General features: G+C 49.1%; 1 protein-coding gene across 1 annotated transcript in view; it reads left to right on the forward strand.

Moving 5' to 3' along the window:
- Positions 1 to 19,593, forward strand: part of inpp4b (inositol polyphosphate-4-phosphatase type II B) — a gene marked incomplete at both ends in the record, with an annotated part of 127,983 nt that overhangs the window by 78,676 nt on the left and 29,714 nt on the right. Inside the window, 3 exons of the mRNA XM_084454468.1 lie at positions 3,361 to 3,491; positions 13,963 to 14,067; positions 17,704 to 17,812. Coding sequence (XP_084310594.1) covers positions 3,361 to 3,491; positions 13,963 to 14,067; positions 17,704 to 17,812 — 345 coding nt within the window. The remainder of the gene's footprint in view (positions 1 to 3,360; positions 3,492 to 13,962; positions 14,068 to 17,703; positions 17,813 to 19,593) is intronic.

A 19,593-nucleotide genomic window follows, 5' to 3' on the forward strand; every position in this document is an offset into this window, starting at 1 on the left:
CGCACCGAGGAGTAAAACACTCTAAATGCTCCTCGTTCTATGAAAGACGCAGTGGTGGAAATCGGTGGCACAAAGCCAAATCCGACAGGCCCCTTCCTTCACTATGAAGCCGAAACCATCTGCATCTATTCAAGACACGAAACATTCCTATATCTATTCAAGACACGAAACATTCCTATATCTATTCAATACACAAAACATTCCTATATCTATTCAAGACACGAAATGTTCCCATATCTCGGCCATAACTTCAATATCGCAGGCGAAGAAGAGCAGGTCCGAGAGCTGACCCACGACTACTCTGTCAGACTCAACCTCATTGATTCCTCCTCTCTCCCTATTCTAACGAGATTACAGGCACAGAACTCTCAAAAATTCAACATATGTTTGCAAACATCCACAGAACACCCTGGCAGAGCTGAATAACAGATGGTGAGCGTGGCGAGGAAACGGGTCTAAACACCCACTCAACCCACCACATCATCTCCCGCGGGGATGGAGGTCTGGGCGTGCCAAACGTTGAGTGGGTTAACACCATCCCCTCCTAAACGAGCTCAACGGCGTTGACGCTACGGCCGGAGAAACCGGAGAAACCCCGCGGGTCTCTTCTTCTGTACCACCTGCCAAGGAGAACGAGACGCAGTTTCTCGGATATTAAATAAAGGGCAACGGAAAACTGGACGTCAAAGCCACAGGATCCGGTGTGCGTTCAGACCGGATGGACCTAAATGACCGGTTGCCGTCGCTCTGGAATGCAACTGACGGCGCGCGACGGCACCCAACAACAACAACAACGACAACAACATTACCTAGCCGCTCATCTGAGCGCGTGCGTACTGTGAGCGGGAGGACGGTGCGCAACACAAGCTGTCAACCACAACAGCGAGAGCCTGGATATTAAGAATGAGCCGGTCACAGAGCGCTCAGCATTGGAGCAGCCTAAGCTTACAAGGGAAACTTGCTTGTTTACCCTTTGCAAATCACTCTCTGTCACACGCTATCCTCTCAAACACCATCGGGGAGGACCAGGATGTAACATCTAGCCCAGGGACTGCAGCTGAAAATTAGCAACTCTGCTAATGCTGACATATTTACAGTTGTATTCATGCGTCATGTATATCACGGTGGATTGGTCGATTGTCCCTGATCAAATAAACTCAAATTAAAGTAAAAGGACATTCTTTACTTTTTCTTTACTACTCTTTAAGGCCCGTCAACAAAATACAACCTGGCGATCTGGTATCCATCACGACATGACCCACACTGTGTCCTACACCCACACACAACTCCAGGAAATAAAGAGACAAAGGCACACATGCTAAATGGCTGTACTGTAGCTATTACAAAGGACTGGCTCAGTTCTACTGACAAGAATATGTTGTGTGATATTCCAAATACTCCAGGTGTTGTTTTCATGAATGAATCAAGAAAATAAGTTATCATCTTTGAAATAGGCTGTTCTTTTGATGTGTATATTGTAAAACCCAGACAGGGAACTTCAGGCGGAGCTCAGTTATTCAGACCAGGCAGGGGGCTAGTTAGCGCCTTGGCGCGTTTATTCAATAAAGCAAAAAAAGGCAAAAATGTTCAAAGTAAGGATCTCCCAGGGAGACGACCGAAAAGCGGTCTTCTGGTGGTGGAGGGGCTCGGGACCAGGGCCAGAACACAACAGCTACTCCTGGAACCAGCAGAGAAAACAGAATTAATGAAGCGGGAAAAAATCCAACATGAGTCAACCAGCAGCACACACTTCCCTTCTCACTTATTCCAAGGACTGACTCCTGTCTCGCCTGCTGGCCTTTTTGAGGCGGCGTGGCTCGTTAGCTGATTTCGTTCTCAGCTCGCGAGTTATCAGGGGATTGAGCGCAGCTGGTGAGCAGCGTTGCCCGGGCGACCACAAACAGCCTGTGGATCCCCTCGATCACCTGGCCGTGCTGTCCGTGGTGCTGAACGTGCTGTCCGTGGTGCTGAACGTGCTGAACGTGCTGTCCGTGGTGCTGAACGTGCTGTCTGTGGTGCTGAACGTGCTGTCCGTGGTGCTGAACGTGCTGTCCGTGGTGCTGAACGTGCTGTCCGTGGTGCTGAACGTGCTGTCCGTGGTGCTGAGCGTGCTGTCCGTGGTGCTGAACGTGCTGTCCGTGGTGCTGAACGTGCTGTCCGTGGTGCTGAACGTGCTGTCCGTGGTGCTGAACGTGCTGTCCGTGGTGCTGAACGTGCTGTCCGTGGTGCTGAACGTGCTGTCCGTGGTGCTGAACGTGCTGTCCGTGGTGCTGAACGTGCTGTCCGTGGTGCTGGACGAGGCGGCCGAACCAAGGGCCCCCCAGTGGGGAACATGGAGAGGCCTATCACTGGTGATGGGAGTAGAATGGTACAGCTCTGTATGTGTGGAACTGAAAGAATGGAGGGAGGGAGGGAGGGAGGGAGGGAGGGAGGGAGAGTGGATAAGTGGACACTATAGCAGCTCACCCCCGGGCGTGGATTGTGTTTGCAATAATCACTCCACAGCAACTCAACAAGCGCTAGGCCTCTGGGAGACGGGCCGGGCGCATGTCGTGTGTGTTCTTCCCTTTCTGTGGTGGGATGTTGATGAGTGTGTGTGTGTGTGTTTGTGTGTGTGTCTGTGTGTGTGAGCCTCTGAGAGTGTGTGTGTGTTTGTGTACGTACAAGCCTCTGAAAGAGTGTACAGTATGTATGTATGTGTGAGCCTCTGAGAGTGTGTGTGTGTTTGTGTACGTACAAGCCTCTGAAAGAGTGTACAGTGTGTATGTAGTATGTATGTGTGTGTGTGTGTGTGCGCGCGTGCGTGAGCCTCTGAGAGTGTGTGTGTTTGTGTACGTACACGCCTCTGACATGTACAGCCTCTGCTGTGACAATCGGAGGTTATTTGAGGCAAAGCTGGAGAGAATGAAGAGCATTTGTCATAGAGGAGTGAGTCCGGGGCGAAAGGATTGGATTTACCGGCCGGTTAAAGAGCTGGGAGCTGCGCTGCTTTCAACATCTTATCACACACTACACCGGCTAGAGGGCCTCGGGGGGGGAGATCTGAGGACGCTTTGCAGCAGACCTGGATCTGAGAACGCTTTTCAGCTTGTAACTCGAACGAATGAATCCAAGTCTATACTGGATATATATATATATATATATTATGACATGTTATCTCTGAATCACACAGCATAAGGCTTCTTGTTCTCCCACTTATCTTCTCTCCCTCCCTCCCTCCATCCCTCCACCCCCCTCCCCTCCCTCCCTCCTCTCCCTCCATCCCTATCCCTTCCTCCCTCCTCCCTCCATCCCTCTCCCCCCCTCCCTCCTCCCTCCAACCCGCCTCCCCCCTCCCTCCTTCCTCTCCCTCCTCTCCAGGATCCAGGAGCTGAGGGCCCTGGGGGAGCTGTCTCCTCACTGGGACAACCTGCGGAAGGAGGTGGTCTCTCGCTACGGCCAGGTCATCCACTCCTACCAGGAGACCCTGGCTGAGCTGGACAAGATCACTGGTAGGGGACCGGACACACACACACACACATGGGTGCACCCACACAATCATGCACACACACACACACACACACACACATGGGTGCACCCACGCAATCATGCACACACACACACACACACACATGGGTGCACCCACGCAATCATGCACACACACACGCACACACACACACACACAAACGCACACACACACACACACACACATGGGTGCACCCACACAATCATGCGCACACACACACACACACACACACACATGGGTGCACCCACGCAATCATGCACACACACATGCACACACACACACACACACACACACACACACACACACACACATGGGTGCACCCACGCAATCATGCACACACACACGCACGCACACACACACACACACACTCTCTCTCCAAGAGCTTGAAACGGTAAAATACTCAGCCCCTCTGAAGAGCGGGGTGCCCTTGGCGAAAGACGCAAACAATCACGGTGACAACAAAAAACTGTTTATCGCGTTGTCCAAAACAGAGTTTGTTTGTTTGTTTGTCTGTCAGCGCGTCACATTTTGTCCTTGACCATAAAGGGAAACACATGTTCCATCTCTCCATCTCTCTCTCTCTCTTTCTCTCTCGTGGGTTGGTAAACAGGTCTGTGTTTTTATCTTTGCGCCGAGCAGGAGAGATGGATGGTTTCTGCTTGTTATCGTAGACTCCGTGGAAACAGACAAATGCCTAATCTGTTTTTGGAGGACGTTTTTATGTGGTTTTTGAAGAGATGCAGAATCAAATCTCGAGCAGCTGGAGAGTGTTTATGCGCAGAGGCGCCGGTCATCGCGGGAAGATCGCGTAGACGTACGGGCGCCAGGGGGGCGTACACAGGCGCGAAAGACGCTGTCAGAGACCCCGCCTCCGGACCATCGTGCCCGGTGTCACGTATGGAGTTGAACTCATCTGACTACCGCCTGAATAATTGATGTCCGTCTATTGGATTTAGAACCTTATCTTGAGAAAGAAAGATGACGGGAGGGAGGGAGGGAGGGGGGGGGAGGAGAGAGAGAGAGAGAGAGAGAGAGAGAGAACTCTTCCCTTCGTTCTTTATTATTTATTTATTTTGCTCTCCCCACAGGGAATACAGATTCTGCTTTTTCATGCTGTGTTTGAGTTTCCATAGCAACAAAGTTTCTTCATCTGGTGAAGGTATAAAAATAATAGTGAGTGTGTGAGTGTGTGTGAGTGTGTGTGTGTGTGTGTGTGTGTGTGTGTGTGTGTATGTAGTGTTTCCCCTACCTTTGCCTTGGAGGGATGGCCTAAGTGGCGTTGCATTCAAGTTCACAATGTTTTTCCCATTTAGGCTCTGCATTCCCAGTTAGTTTCAAATCATTTTCAGCAGTTATTATTTTCTTTTGAACCCTCTTTAAGCAGCCTACACCAACGGTCTGTCTTTCTTGTTTACATGGTAGCCGTTGCTAGGCACGCTGGCTTATGCATGATGATACTGTCAACACCATGTATCTGTGACATGCCTGCCCCGCGACAACACTAGTAGTTTCGGGGGGACTACCGACCCCCCTGAAAAAAATCCTAGGGGAAACACGTGTGTGTGTGTGTGAGTGTGTGTGTGTGTGTGTGAGTGTGTGTGTGTGTGTGTGTGCTGTTTATTTTTAATTTTTGTATTTAACCTTTATTTACCCAGGCAAGCTATTAAGAACAAATCCTTATATACAAAAAGAGTAGGAAGAGGAAGGGGGAAATGGGAGGCTGAAAATAAACATGTTTTGTGCACTTCATTTACATCAACAATAATAAAATACATTAATATACAAAAATAATGATAGAAATAGAATAATATGAGAGGTTAAGTATAAATAGCATCATAATAGGTGAGAGAGCAAGAGAGAGAGAGAGAAAGGGGAGAGAGAGAGAGCAAGAGAGAGGGAAACGGAGAGAGCAGGGGGGCGTGTGTGTGTGTGTGTGTGTGTGTGTGTGTGTGTGTGTGTGTGTGTCAACTTGTAATCAGGACCCTTGGTTCTGTTAGACCAGAGACACATTCACACACATCCTTAGATTTGTCCCCTACTGTACACACACACACACGCACACACACACACACACATACCCCAGTGGGAACACACGCACGCACGCACACACACCATTTCACCAAATGACGGATATCATGTGTCACTATCAAATTATCGAACTCAGTCCTCTGCCAAAACCCGATAGACTCCCGCCATACCGTCCTTGATGGCGACATAAAAATAAAACAAACACAACAAACACCAGCCCCTCAGCTCCGAGGCAGAGCACTCCTCCTCCCATCATCCTCCCATCTCTCCTCTCCTCCATCGACGTTTCGGCCCCCGGCTCCCCGAGGCCGTGGAGACCCGTGAGGCCAGTGATTGATTTCCCCCTGATTTCCTCTCATTCTGTAATGAGATATTTGTCGCTGTTCTATCTCGCCCCCCGCACCCCCTCTCCTCCTCCTCCTCTCCTCCCCCACCAACAGCGCTGCTACGCACACTCCTCACCAAGGAGAAAGAGGAGGAGTGTGTGTGTGTGTGGAGGGGGGGGGGGGGGTCTAGAGAGGAGATGGAAAGAGAGAGAGGAATGAGAGAAGAAAGGTGAGAGGTGTGGAGGAGGGGAGGAAGAAGAAGAAGAAGAAGAAGAAGAAGAGGGAAAGGTTCCCCGGAGAAAGCGAGGGATGGATGACAGGAGAGGAGGAGGAGGAGGAGGGAGGGAGAGGAGGTGAACGGCAGAACCAAGAGGAGGAGGAGGAGAAGGAGGAGAAGGAGGAGGGGTGTCAGCGCACGTGGCTCCAGATGCGTCGGGCGGCTAATCGAGTTAGCTGTGGCGCCTCACCGCCCCAGGGTCCCGTTGCGTCGCCAAGGTAATCCAGGCCCCGCCTTCACCTCTCCAGGTGACAGACTGCGCTAAGCTGGGCGGGGGGGGGGGGGGGATTAATTATTGGTAGCTAACGTGATGAAAATAAAAAGTTGGGGACAGAGAGAGGGAGGGGGGGAAGAGAGAGGAGGTGCGAGGGAGATGTGAATGTGTGTGTTTGGTTGAAAGAGACAAAGGGGCGAATTCACTAAAGCAAATTGCGCCCGTTAATTGCACCATTATATTGCGCGTCAGTTGCGCCCGCTATGTGCTCCGTTTTAAAAACCTATTCACTAAAGGCATTGCGCTAATAATATCCCAGCGCAAACACGCCCATTCGGTGTTTGCGGCTGAGTGCAATTTGCTGCTGATATAGAAAATGACTATAAATACTGCGCATACAGCGCATACAACTCGTATGCATATCATTGGACGATGGCAGACAGAAAGAGAAAAATACGATTCTCAGACCGCGAACTTGAAGTCCTCACGGACGAGGTTCAAAAGCATGCCTCACAGCTTTCCACCAAAAATATGACGGCTACAGCCAAAAATCAGATTTGGGGTTTAATTTCACAAGCAGTCAGTGCCGTAGGTGTATGTAAACGTGGAAATATGGACTGCAAACGGAGGTGGAATGACCTAAAAAGACGAACAAAGGAGAAATTGTCATTCAATGCCACCCAGGCCAAAAAAACCGGTGGAGGTCCTCCTCAAGAGCAGCCACTAAACAGCTACGAAGAAACTGTTCAATCAACACTCCAGAGCGAACAAGTTACTGGCCTGGAGGAGGGAATTGACACAAGCGAGTGTGTTCCACAGGACCATGAAGGTACACTACTTTAGTGATTAGAATTGTCATTGTTACTCTTATCATTGTTCAGTATTATCATTAGGCTATCCCCCAACCAAATTTATTTTGTCACATTATGTCACATAGCCACATTTTACTTGTCTGTTTAGTTTGTCTGATATAAATATGCCACGACTTTTTAGATGAGCCAATGCCTGGCCCTTTGGAGACTGAGGTCGCTCGGGAGGACTCCCCCCCCATCCCACCTCCAACCATCCGCCTCGGTGTCCAGCCAACATCCCATGATGTTGATGGACAACCCACCCCCCGCGGTCAACTATGAGGTCATTGACCAAATGTTATATTATGAGCAACAAAAACAGACATCTGCCCAAGAACAGCATGCCTCCCAGCTGCAAGCCCTGACCATGGAATTGCGAGCCATGCGTCGCCAGCTGAGGCCACTGGGAAACAGCTCCCGACAAATGGTCAGTGCCTTGGCGGGCTTGAACCACAACATCTCCGGATTGAGATCCGAAATGCAGGCCGGCCACACCGAGTTGATGGGGGTAATGGGGAGAATTGCCGCTGCGCTGGAGGCTAATGCAGGCCTAGTCAGCCAGAGTAGGCCTGAGCCACACTCCTCATTGAGGGAGGCTAGCCAGAGTGCCACGCCAGTCCAGGCCAGGCAATTAAGGGATAGGAAGGGGAAAAATGTAGGGCCAAAATAATGGAGAGGAGGTAGGCTAATTATCGACCATTTGTATTTTTATTTTTTTTCATTACGCCTATGATGTAGACCATGATGGAGCTTTCCTAATTTGTTTTTTCTTCATATTTACATCCTTTATTTTTGACGGTTTGTCCTTCGTTAACTGGCATTTGTTTGTCTTTTGTTTAACATGTATATTGTAAAGCGCATTGTTACTGTCATGTGAGAAATGCGCTATGTACATTGAATTGCATTTGTTAGTCATGCCACGGCGAAATAAATCAGTTTGAACGGAGCTGTCCATGGTGCTGAATCTTTAGGCGGAAGTTAACGTTATGTTAACAGCTTCAGTGAAAATAGTCAGACTTCGCAATATATTTTTAGGTAGAAAAATGGTTGTAGATGTTTCATGTTCAAGACAAAATGACGTGCACTCTCATATGCTCCAGAACAAACATTTCATTGACAGTGTTTCCAGTGTCTACCTGACTAGCCTACATGGACCTGAAGAAACTTGAAAATTAAATTAAAGGTTTATTCTGGAGCGAGTGTATGGGTTCCATTTTCTTTATTGTGATTATTACCTAACCCAGCACCCCAGTGAGTGATTGTCATACTTTTCATTTCATGTTTGGTCGTATAGGCCTAATGAGGCCCATCTTAAGACTTTGGTTCCAAAATGAGGTAGGCCTATTGCATGGGATCGTTGAGTGACTTGCTCAATGTCATCTTTGATTCGGTCGAATAGTGCAAGAATTGTTTGAGCTGGCAACCTGTATCTCCGGATTATCTCGGGCTCGCTTAAATCAAAAAGTGACATTCTTGTTCTAAATATTCTCTCACGAACAACACGCCTGGCAATGCGATGCCTTCGCCTCGCAACAATCACTGCTGCCATGATCAGCGGAAAGGCTGGCCGCGACACACCCCTTGCGCTTAAATACCACCACGTTTCTGAAAACGGTATTAATTTCACTTTAACTGCGTGAGGCAATTTGCGCCGATGTTTGTGAATTGGGCGGGTTTTGCAATAATGTTCATTTGCATAGAAAGGGGAACATTCTCCGCCCATATTACCTAATTTAAATATGAGCTAATAACACCGGCGCAGAGCAACGCAATGACGAACGCAACGCAGTTAACACCGTATTTCACCCTTTGCGAGGGCTTTGTGAATAGCAAACATAATTTTTGACTTATTTGCACAGGCTTTGCGTCAGGAAAAGCTGCGCAATCCTTTAGTGAATTCGCCCCAAAGTGTGAGAGAGAGAGATGGAGGTGAAGAGGTGTGGAGTGGAAGACAGAAGGGAGAGAGAGGGTTTCTCGCGTGAGAGAAGCAAAGATGACGGAGAGAGAGAGAGAGAGAGGGAGGAAGGTAGGGAGAAAGTGATAAAGAAAGAGAAAGAAAACGGCAAAGAGACAGAGAAAGGAGAAAAGCCGCCTCCCCACCAGAACGCTCAGGTTCAAACCCCTTGGATGTGTTTTCGTTTGATCCATTTTTAATTAGACGAGCTGACCCCGGCGTACTTCAGATTCGCTAATAATTCCGCGCCCCGGCTCCCCAGCTCATGAATTAACCATTGCCCGGCCGTGCTCGTGCTGCGCGCCGTTCGCCGGCGAATCAGTGCACGCCGTTTATACCGGCCTGCCCGGTCCGTGCGGCCTGCCGTGCAGCGCTCGATCACCCGTCAGTCATACCGTCGGACGCCGGCTCTGCGTACCTCCTCCGGTGGAGAGAGATGGATGAAACAGTCGGCTCGCCCCCCCCCCCACCCCGAGGTGCCTGGCCTGTGTCGTCGGAGCTTAAAGGCAGCGACTTCCACACCTCACTTGGAAAGATGAGAGATGTAGCCCATATTAACTTTAATTCCGCCGTTTCATATCGCCGAGCTCAAACTCCCAACCCGCCCGGGGCACGAACCACAGTCATAAACGGTGAAGTGATCACATTCCAAACCAGTCAACCGTTATACGGTGTTGCGACGGTCATTGAGCAGCAGGCAATATTACAGACTCTGCCTTCGACGGCACAGTATATACGGTCTGTCTTATGTTATTCGGTTGTCAACCAAACTTGATTGCGGTAAACCGCAGGGTATGACTGCGCCGCCGAGGTGTTTATTAGAAAGTGTGCCGGAGGAACGGGTTGAAATAGACGGGACATTCCCGGTGGCTCTTCCAAGATCAGGAAGCGATGGCCGCCGCCCGCGTCGACTCGCCAGTATAGAAACGCCTGTGGGCCAGCGGTGATATTGGGGGACGGTCGGCTCACACAATACTCGCCACACACAATAAAGGTCAACACGATCGATGTTCAGCACTGTCCCGCTTCCCAATGCTAAAATGCTACAGTATGAACAAGGAATCAGACTGTTTTTGTGCTTGGCTGGCCAGCCGCGCAGCTAGTATAGCGTTTGTCGGGTTATCACTCCCTCCCTCCTTCCTTCCTCCCTCCCTTACTCCCGACAATGCTGGCCTGCATCTCTCTGTTGGCCACAAGAGGCAGTAGTTCCAGCACCAGTAGTGTAGCAGTAGTCCCTATCTCCACTGCACAAGTAGTGGTGAGAGCATTGGACTCCCACCCTGGAGACCGGGGTTCAAGACCCAGTGGGGATGACTTTATGGGACTATACCCCAAACCTCCACATGTTCATCCTTTCACTCCAACTTTTACCCCTTGCCTTATAGGTCATATCCTGTCCCAACCCCAACCCTTATTCTAACCCCAACCCACAATAGGGACTGGAAGAAGGACACCAAAACCAACCTGTCGATCTCCACTGCACAAGTAGAGTAGTGGTGAGAGCATTGGACTCCCACCCAGGAGACCGGGGTTCCCAGTGGGGATGACTTTATGTTATCATCAGTGTAACTGCTTTAGCCACTGACCGCTACCATTAATGTTATGGAAGCTGCTGCTAGTTGTTGTGAGCCCATGAGCTAACTGGCTATCCCGCTCTTATTGTGCTGGATTAGCATTGGAAGCACTGAAACTGATGTGTCCAGGCGACAAGATCGACAGTATCTTAATTTATCAGACATTATTTCATGTCATTTCAATTCACAGCTATTTCAGTGGCGTGACTAGCTTCCGTCCTACCAGTCCTGAACAGAAACACGCCAGCCTCGCACATTAGCCAGGCTTGACCTGGCCTGGTTTTGTGTTGTTTGTCTATGTGAGGAGATGCTCCACAGATGGCTTGTCTGTCTGGGATGGAGGAAAACCGGCGTTGATGCTTGGCGCCGGGCGCCTTGCGGACGGAGTCTTGTTTTACCATGCCAAGCCGGTTCCCGATGTGAGTGGGGAGAAGCCAGTGGAAGTGACAGCTTTGCGCATGCGTGTGTTGTGTGTGCACGCTTCTATGTGTGTATGCGTACAGTGTGTGTGTGTTTGTGTGTGTGTGTGTGTGTGTGTGTGTGTGTGTGTGTGTGTGTGTGTGTGGCTGCGGTCTTTCGTGCCAGCCCTGTGCGCCACGCCGCCAGCTGCCAAGCTGGAACGTGAGCAGCAGGCCTCAGTTGACTGGCAGGAAGCTGCCACACACTCACGCTCGTTGGGTCTTTGATGTGGAATAGCATTCAAACTGTCCGGATCTACGTGAGTCGCTGGCAGCTTTATTTGTGTTTGTCAAATTAAGAGAGAGAGAGATGGAGAGGGAGTGCAGAGCGTCTGGTCAGCTGAGGGTCAGTATCTCTGACATCCAACTCCTTCCTCCGCCACTCCCGGCAAACACCCGGACCACCTGCGCAAACAGACGGGGAAGATCTCATATGGATAACGTCTAAACCGCGCCGGTCACTCGCCCGATCCCGATTAGCCCGCCTCCCCAGAGTGACAGCCCACTGAGGCAGAGCGACTGCGACTGCTGCCTTTTAGCGCTAGCGTCGGCCTTTTAGTGCCAGCTCTACCTACAGTAGCACAACTGGAGAGGGACACGTTGGCTCATGGATGAATGCTAACAATGAACCTCTGGTGGCTGTTAGCATTTTGGTTGTCTTACATTACAACGTTAAGTGCCAGTTTCCCAGACAAGGATAAAACCTTGTCTGGAACTTCAAATTCTTATCTGTTTCAAGGAAACCTGAACTAAATACGTAGATAGATAACTGAAATAATAACTGAAAAACAAATAACTGAAAGCTAGCAGCCAAGGCTAGCAGTAATGCCTGTAGAGAAATAATATCCCCTTTCTTGACAGACTATTTAATGTGGAGTCTTTGGACATGTTCGTTTTAGAACGCAGATGTGCTAAGAGCAGGCTAGCATGTTGTGTTTAGCTGTACCACTCTACAAGGAATATCTAATTAGCTCATGGGGTGAAGTGTTGATTCTAAGCCAGGGAACACACGGACTCACATTTCACGCTTTATGGAATGAGAACATTGTTTATGTTCGTGTAGGCTTGCCAAGTTGCCACATCAACAGTTGTTATTCTACCTGTGTGTGGGAGATGCTGCCAGGCTCTCAAACAAAGAGAAATTCAATTAAAAGTTTTGAGGTGGCACTTATTTCAGTAAGTTTCTTCATGAACCTTGTTTATTGATTTTTAATACAAATGTTTGTTGAGAATCCATCTTCCCTCATGTCTTGTGCACCTACCCCCCCCCCCCCCCCCCCGTTCTTTCATCTTAAGCAAATAACCTTCTCTCTATGCAAACAACACAAAATTGTAAGATGCCTGAGTAACTTGACTGCACTTAAAAGCTTAGCCTAATTTCAAAGAGGTTTGTTGATTCTATTTGCATATTTGAGATTTAAGCATCCGACGTGGAGTATCAAATAGTGTTTTTGCGCATGACCATAAGCTACAAACAAAGACTTTGCTTGATCTGTGGGGGAGAAATTTTAATTGGAAGTTTTCTACAAAGCAGGTGGTGCAAAGGGGCATAAAATCCTGTGCTTAAAGGATTATGCAGGACATTAGCGCAGGCTTCGCAGGACTGATTGATCTGATTGAAATGATCTGGCTTTTAAATGAAGGGTATGTATGTATATATACCTTATAAAGAACCGTATATATATAATATACACACATTTCAGGATATAATTGCATAGTAATTATATTTGGACATGTGTCTGCAATGTTATTCAAATGGATTTCAATTAAATACTGGTTAATTGTTCATCAAATGGACCTCAAGTCATTTAATAGCAACTACTTTTATCTCTTCATTCAAAAAAACAAAGACAACATTCACCTCAGGCCAATTTACTATCCTCACAGCAACGAGTGTAGGTGTTAACACCCTCCACAGTAAGAGCATAAAGAAAGCAAAGAAAGCCCCAGTAGCTCAATGGGTTGGGGTGCGTACCATATAAAGACTAGTCCTTACCGCAGTGGCATGGGTTCAAATCCGGCCCACGCCCTTTGCTGCATGTCTTTCCCTCTCTCTCTCTCTCTCTCTCTCTCTCTCTCTCTCTCTCTCTCTCTCTCTCTCTCTCTCCCAGCTTTCCTGTCTGTCCTTACACTGTCCTTTCCTAATAAAGCAGAAATGTCTTTAAATATTTTTTTTCTTTTTTCTTAAAGTCGCACTGAAACGGATGTTTGAGATCATCTAACCTCCGTAGTTTGATGTATTTCCGACGCAAACAAGCTATGAGGCTGGGACATATGTTTAGAGGAATTGGATTGGAACATTGACAAGTGGACGGGTTTTAAGAACTTTAGACAGATTCGATAGAAGGATAGCGTTGATTGACGGGTGGATGTCGTGAGATTATTGGCCTAAAATCTAAGGTACCTGTTGTGGTCATTGCACGTGACCTATCGTTTTCCAGGAAGTAAGAAATTATATACTTTGATATAAGATTACAACAAAAGTAGAATTTTGAATTTTTTTGGGCATGCATCGTTGAATAGGTGTGAACTATGACCAATTATGTGAACCAAAATGGGACCGAATGCTTTTTTTCATTTCAGTGCGACTTTAAAAGCAATCATTTGAAGGAAAAAAAAAGACCACACTGTGTTGCATATTATCCAGATGAACATGGTCTGAAGTGCCTGGTATCAAAGCCGGTACTTAGAGAGTTCTTTATCTCTCAATTACAAACATCATGTTTTACAGCAGCGTTGCTCTGACCAGTCTTCCTCTTGTTGCTTCTTTCCCAGGTCCTTCGTTCAAACCCAGCTGTAGCAAAGGGCAGAAGTATCTGGAGTTCATCCCTATTAACCTGCACACCCAGAGAATGAGGGTGACGTGTCCGAGGAAAACGGGTATGAATGTGTCATATACACTGTACAGTATGTTGAGTATGTAAGCATATACATGCATGCTTACAAAGCAGTGTCCTGGGCTGAATATGGGCAGTATACTATAGATATTATACTGTGCTGCATCAGAGTACTGTAAATATTTTCGGGGGAGCTTGATTTAGCATATTCAGTCACAATGGAACTAAAGTAGAAAGTGCCCTAAGTGCAGTCACTGCACACAGGAAGATAAATCAAACCTACCTCCAGGTGTCACAACAGAAGTGTCCATTGCAACAAAAAAAAGTCTCCACACTGACCTCTGGCAGTCTTGCTTCACTAAGTTTGGGAGAGCGGAGAGAAAGGGTATTTCAAGGCTGTGTAGAAGCTGCAATTAGAGAAAGATCTGGGGAGGTTTTTCGGTCAGGGACACCTGCCCCGAATCCTAACCTGAAACCACAGTTGAGGAAGAACAAAAGACATCTTCTACCCTGTGTGGCTAAGCAGTGAGCCTCATTACCACTAACTGTCAAACCTGCAGTACTGTCGAATCACACAACCCTTATAGCTGCCGCTGTAACTACACTGTATGGCTGGCATACTGTACACATTTGGAAGAACATTCTAGAGTTCCCGGTAGTTCACAGAGGTCGCCTCCCCTCTGACTCGTCGCGCCGCGCCTGTCAGGAGAGCGTGCGCGTAGAGGATGACTGCGGTGCCGGGTTGTCAGGGGGACCGACCGGTTGAGATTCACCGCCACCCGCCAGAGAGACGGACGTGGATAACGACGCCCCGTGCAAGCCGGCCCGCCGAGGAAGCCAGCTAGCCCAGATATAGCCTAGCATTAGTTTAAGCATTAGCGCCGGCCTCTTTTCCTCGCGGGGAAGCTAGCGCAGACGTAGCACGGCATTAGCGCCAATGCTACTCCAGAGGAAGAGAGCACAAATACAGCCTAGCAATAGCGCTAGTGCTGCCTCCTATCCCTCCCTGACATGCCATTCTTTTCTTTACTTCACCCCCCCCCCCCCCCCCTCCCCAGTCAGAATGCATTACTGCGGCTAAGAGCTAATGCGCTAGCTCCGAGCAGGCTGTGTTTCAAGCGCAGTGTGATTGATTGAACGTTGGAGTCCCAGACAAGGCCTTGCCACAGCTCTCTTACCGCACGGAAGACATGAAGACTGACGGACGGGAAACGGAAAGAATCAAGTCATCATGGCCGTGACCGCTGGCTGACCTCCGCCACGAGAAGGGATGAAGGAAAGAGCCCGGCCTGTATATTAAACCAGGCTTGTGAGGAGAAGAGAGAGAGAGAGAGAGAGAGAGAGAGTGTTGAAAGAAGAGAATGTTCTGGCCGTTTTGCTCTTCAGCGACTATAAAATTACCGTGCGTTCCGGAGGTGGAAGATTTGCTTTGGTGATCGGATGTCATGCCACCCCTCAGTGCAACCCTGACCTTGAGCTGCTCGCTGTGTCGGAGATGAGGGAAAAAAGGCATTCTCTTTCTCAACATTTTTTATAATAAAAAATGAGAAGCTGAGAAGTACCTACCAAGTCATGAATTTTAATTGAGAATATGTCAATTCTTCCATGTCAATTCTTCCTTAAGTCTATCACTGAGTTTGAGAGGGCGTTAGTACTCTTCTCCAGTTTATGCTGCTTTCTCAAAGAAGCCCCCCCCCCTCACACACACACACACACACACACACACACACGCACACAACAAAACCATGCATTTTTCTATTGCATTTCAGCTTTTCTCCATTGATCATCCGGCGAGAAAAAACGCTCCTGGCGAACGGCTGCTTTATGAGCTCAAGAAAACCCTCGTTTGTCAGGGAAAGCGGCTGCTCGCTCTCCCGAGTGACAGCAGCGAAGCCCCCGCCCCCGCCGCCGCTCCCCCCGACGGCGGCGTAGGACGGTACGCCACGTTTCGACTCCGCTCGGCGGCAGCCCGGGCCCCGTGTAAAAGGCGCACTTTATCTCCGCTCAACGGGACATGGGGGATGGGTTAACTACGGTGTGAATTATACCGGCCGACGTCTTCTCGGCAGCAATCAATTTCCTCCCTTCCTAGGGAGCGACAAACACGCCTACACAGACAGACGCGCGGCCGTGCCCTGTAGTGGATTTATGGAGACGGGTGGCGGGGGGGGGGCCCCAGGCAAATCAGCAGCTAACTGATGTGTGTGGGCCCGCGACCCGCCATTGTATTTCATCAGTCGGCACTGCGAGGGGCGAGGCCAATTAAGGCGCCTCGGAAGTTCTAGAACTCCAGGAGGGAGGAGAGAAGGGGGGCGATGGGGAGGAGAGAGGGGGGAGTAGAGGAAGGAGAGAGAGGGGGGGGAGCAAGGGAGGGGGAGAGAGAGAGGGGGAGTAGATGGAGAGAGAGAGAGGGGAGCAGGGGAAGGAGAGTGAAGGGAGGAGCAGGGGAGGGGGAGAGAGAGAGGGGAGTAGACGAAGGAGAGAGAGAGAGAAGGGGGGGGGCATAGGAAGGAGAGAGAGGGGGGAGAGAGGGAGGAGCAGGGGGCAGACGCCAGGATTGTTAAAGCGGGAAGCCATGGCTGCTCATCCATCACTCTGCCGTGCGGGGGCGGGGGGGGGGGGGGGGGGGGGGGGAGGGAGGGGGCGGGTGCATCGGGTGCATCATCTCGGTAAACCTCCCGCTAACATCTGTCATTAATAGCCGAGCTTTTCAAACACTACTTCCTGCAGCGGTATGTGGCACGCCACCATTAGCTGACCTCATGTTCGTAAACACGCACTAGTGGACTCTACCCCCCCCCCTAACAACACACACACACACACACACACACACACACACACACACACAGAGCGTCACAACCTGTTAAGTGTTTGTTTACAGTGTGTCAGTTGGGGTGAAACATCCTTGGATGCAATGTGCGAGAAACTAGCTACATTACACTAAAAGCATGAGGCAGCAGAGACAGAGAGAGAGATTGGAATGTATTATTGTAGTATTGTATTATGTCTGTCTTTGTGTCCTTGTGCTGCCCTCTTGGCCAGGTCCCTCTTGGAAAAGAGATTCCATATCTCAATGAGGTCACCTGGTTCAATAAAGGTTTAATAAAAATAAAAATAAGAGAGAGAGAGGGATGGAGAGAGAGTCCAACCATATGCTATGTAAGATACAACAAGCTGTCATACGTATTAATGTCAAACCTAAAGTCAACATGTGTGTTTATGGGTGTGTATGTGTGAAAGCATTCATATGAGTATTTGTATATTACTTTCATCTGATCACTCCTGCCCTCCGGTTCCCTGCTTCCTTCCTTCCTTCCTTCCTTCCTTCCTTCCTTCCTTCCTTCCTTCCTTCCTTCCTTCCTTCCTTCCTTCCTTCCTTCCTTCCTTCCTACTCTCCCTCCTTCTTTCATTCTGTCCCTCTCTCCTTCCTCCCTTCATCCTTCCTTCCTTCCTTCCTTCCTTCCTTCCTTCCTTCCTTCCTTCCTTCCTTCCTTCCTTCCTTCCTTCCTTCCTTCCATCCTCCCTTCCTTCCTTCCTTCCTTCCTTCCTTCCTTCCTTCTGTCCCTCCCACCCTCTATCCTTCCTTCCTTCACCCTCCTCCCTTCATTTCCTCTTTCCTCTCCACTTATTTAACCACCTCTCCAGGTTTAACCTCTGCCCTCTCCCCCCCCCTCCCCAGATGCCTTCTATGACGTCGTCACGGTTGGCGCCCCCGCCGCCCACTTCCAGGGCTTCAAGACTGGCGGCCTGCAGCGCCTCCTCAGCCGGCACGAGGCCGAGAAGAAGAGGTGAGAGACCGCGAGAAAACCCCCGTTCCGGCCGCCCGCGTCTGTCACTTCCTGTTCACGCGCCCGGGGAAGGCGAGTCTTCTTTCCCGCCAGGCCTTTTTTCTCGGTGCAAGCCGTAGACCCCGGCGCGTGGGGAGCATGCGACTCTTAATCTCGGGGGGGGGGGGGGGGTCGTCGGTTCGAGCCCCGCGTTGGGCGCTGCTGAAGCATGTTTTTTCGAGTGCCCGTGACAAATAGGATAGCACAAAGAATTACATTGAGATTATGTACATTTCTAACACTTAGGGGCGAATTCACTAAAGCAAATTGCGCCCGCTAATTGCACCATAATATTGCGCGTCAGTTGCGCCCGCTATGTGCTCCGTTTTAAAAACCTATTCACTAAAGACATTGCGCTAATAATATCCCAGCGCAAACACGCCCATTCGGTGTTTGCGGCTGAGTGCAATTTGCTGCTGATATAGGAAATGACTATAAATACTGCGCATACAGCGCATACAACTCGTATGCATATCATTGGACGATGGCAGACAGAAAAAGAAAGATACGATTTTCAGACAGCGAACTTGAAGGCCTCACGGACGAGGTTCAAAAACATGTCTCACAGCTTTCGGCAAAAAATATCACGACTGCAGCAAAAAATCATATTTGGGGTTTAATTTCCCAATCAGTCAGTGCCATTTGTGTGTGTAAACGTGGAAGACTGCAAACGGAGGTGGAATGATTTAAAAAGACGAACAAAGGAAAAATTGTCATTTTATGTTATGCAAGTTGCAGCACGATGATCTGGCATACTTTTGGGGGAGTGTATAACATTGCCCCACCGGTACGATCTAGGCATCTAAACGGCTTTTCAGGATTCCAAATGTGCACTCAATCACACCGCGCGTCCTGATGTGAGCCCAGTTGTACGCCGCCTCTCCAACGTTGGAAGGATTACGCACGGGAGTCATCATCCATGGCTGAAGATGATACCTGCCGTCACCTATGATACAAAAGCAAAATATTTTCAAGACCATTCAAATAAAACAAATATTGTGTAGGCTATGTTTTTATTTATTTATTTATACCTATATCGGCCCCCAGCCGTTCAATGAACAGCTATAGGGAATGCGCAGTTTCGCGTATAGACTATTATACGCACAGTTTCGTGCTATGTAGGCTATTATATTCATTGGGGGAGCTTGGACTCGCTGGGGACGGGTGGAGAGACGCATAGTCAACTGAGCCTCCCCAGACGCCACTTCATCCTCCAGTTGGCTGAAGAGCTGCGCGCTCTGGTGTCCAAACAGTTACCGCGGTGGTTCTAGTGTTAAATCAAAAAGTGACCTTCTTCTAAATATTCTCTCACGAACAACATGCCTGGCATTGCGATGCCTTCGCCTCGCAACAATCACTGCTGCCATGATCAGCGGACAGGCTGGCCGCGACACACCCCTTGCGCTTAAATACCACCACGTTTCTGAAAACGGTATTAATTTCACTTTAACTGCGTGAGGCAATTTGCGCCGATGTTTGTGAATTGGGCGGGTTTTGCAATAATGTTAATTTGCATAGAAAGGGGAACATTCTCCGCCCATATTACCTAATTTAAATATGAGCTAATAACACCGGCGCAGAGCAACGCAATGACGAACGCAACGCAGTTAACACCGTATTTCACCCTTTGCGAGGGCTTTGTGAATAGCAAACATAATTTTTGACTTATTTGCACAGGCTTTGCGTCAGGAAAAGCTGCGCAATCCTTTAGTGAATTCGCCCCTCAGTCTTCATTACGTTGG

Source organism: Borostomias antarcticus (assembly GCF_949987555.1).
Source record: "Borostomias antarcticus genome assembly, chromosome: 20".
Lineage (NCBI taxonomy): Eukaryota > Metazoa > Chordata > Actinopteri > Stomiiformes > Stomiidae > Borostomias > Borostomias antarcticus.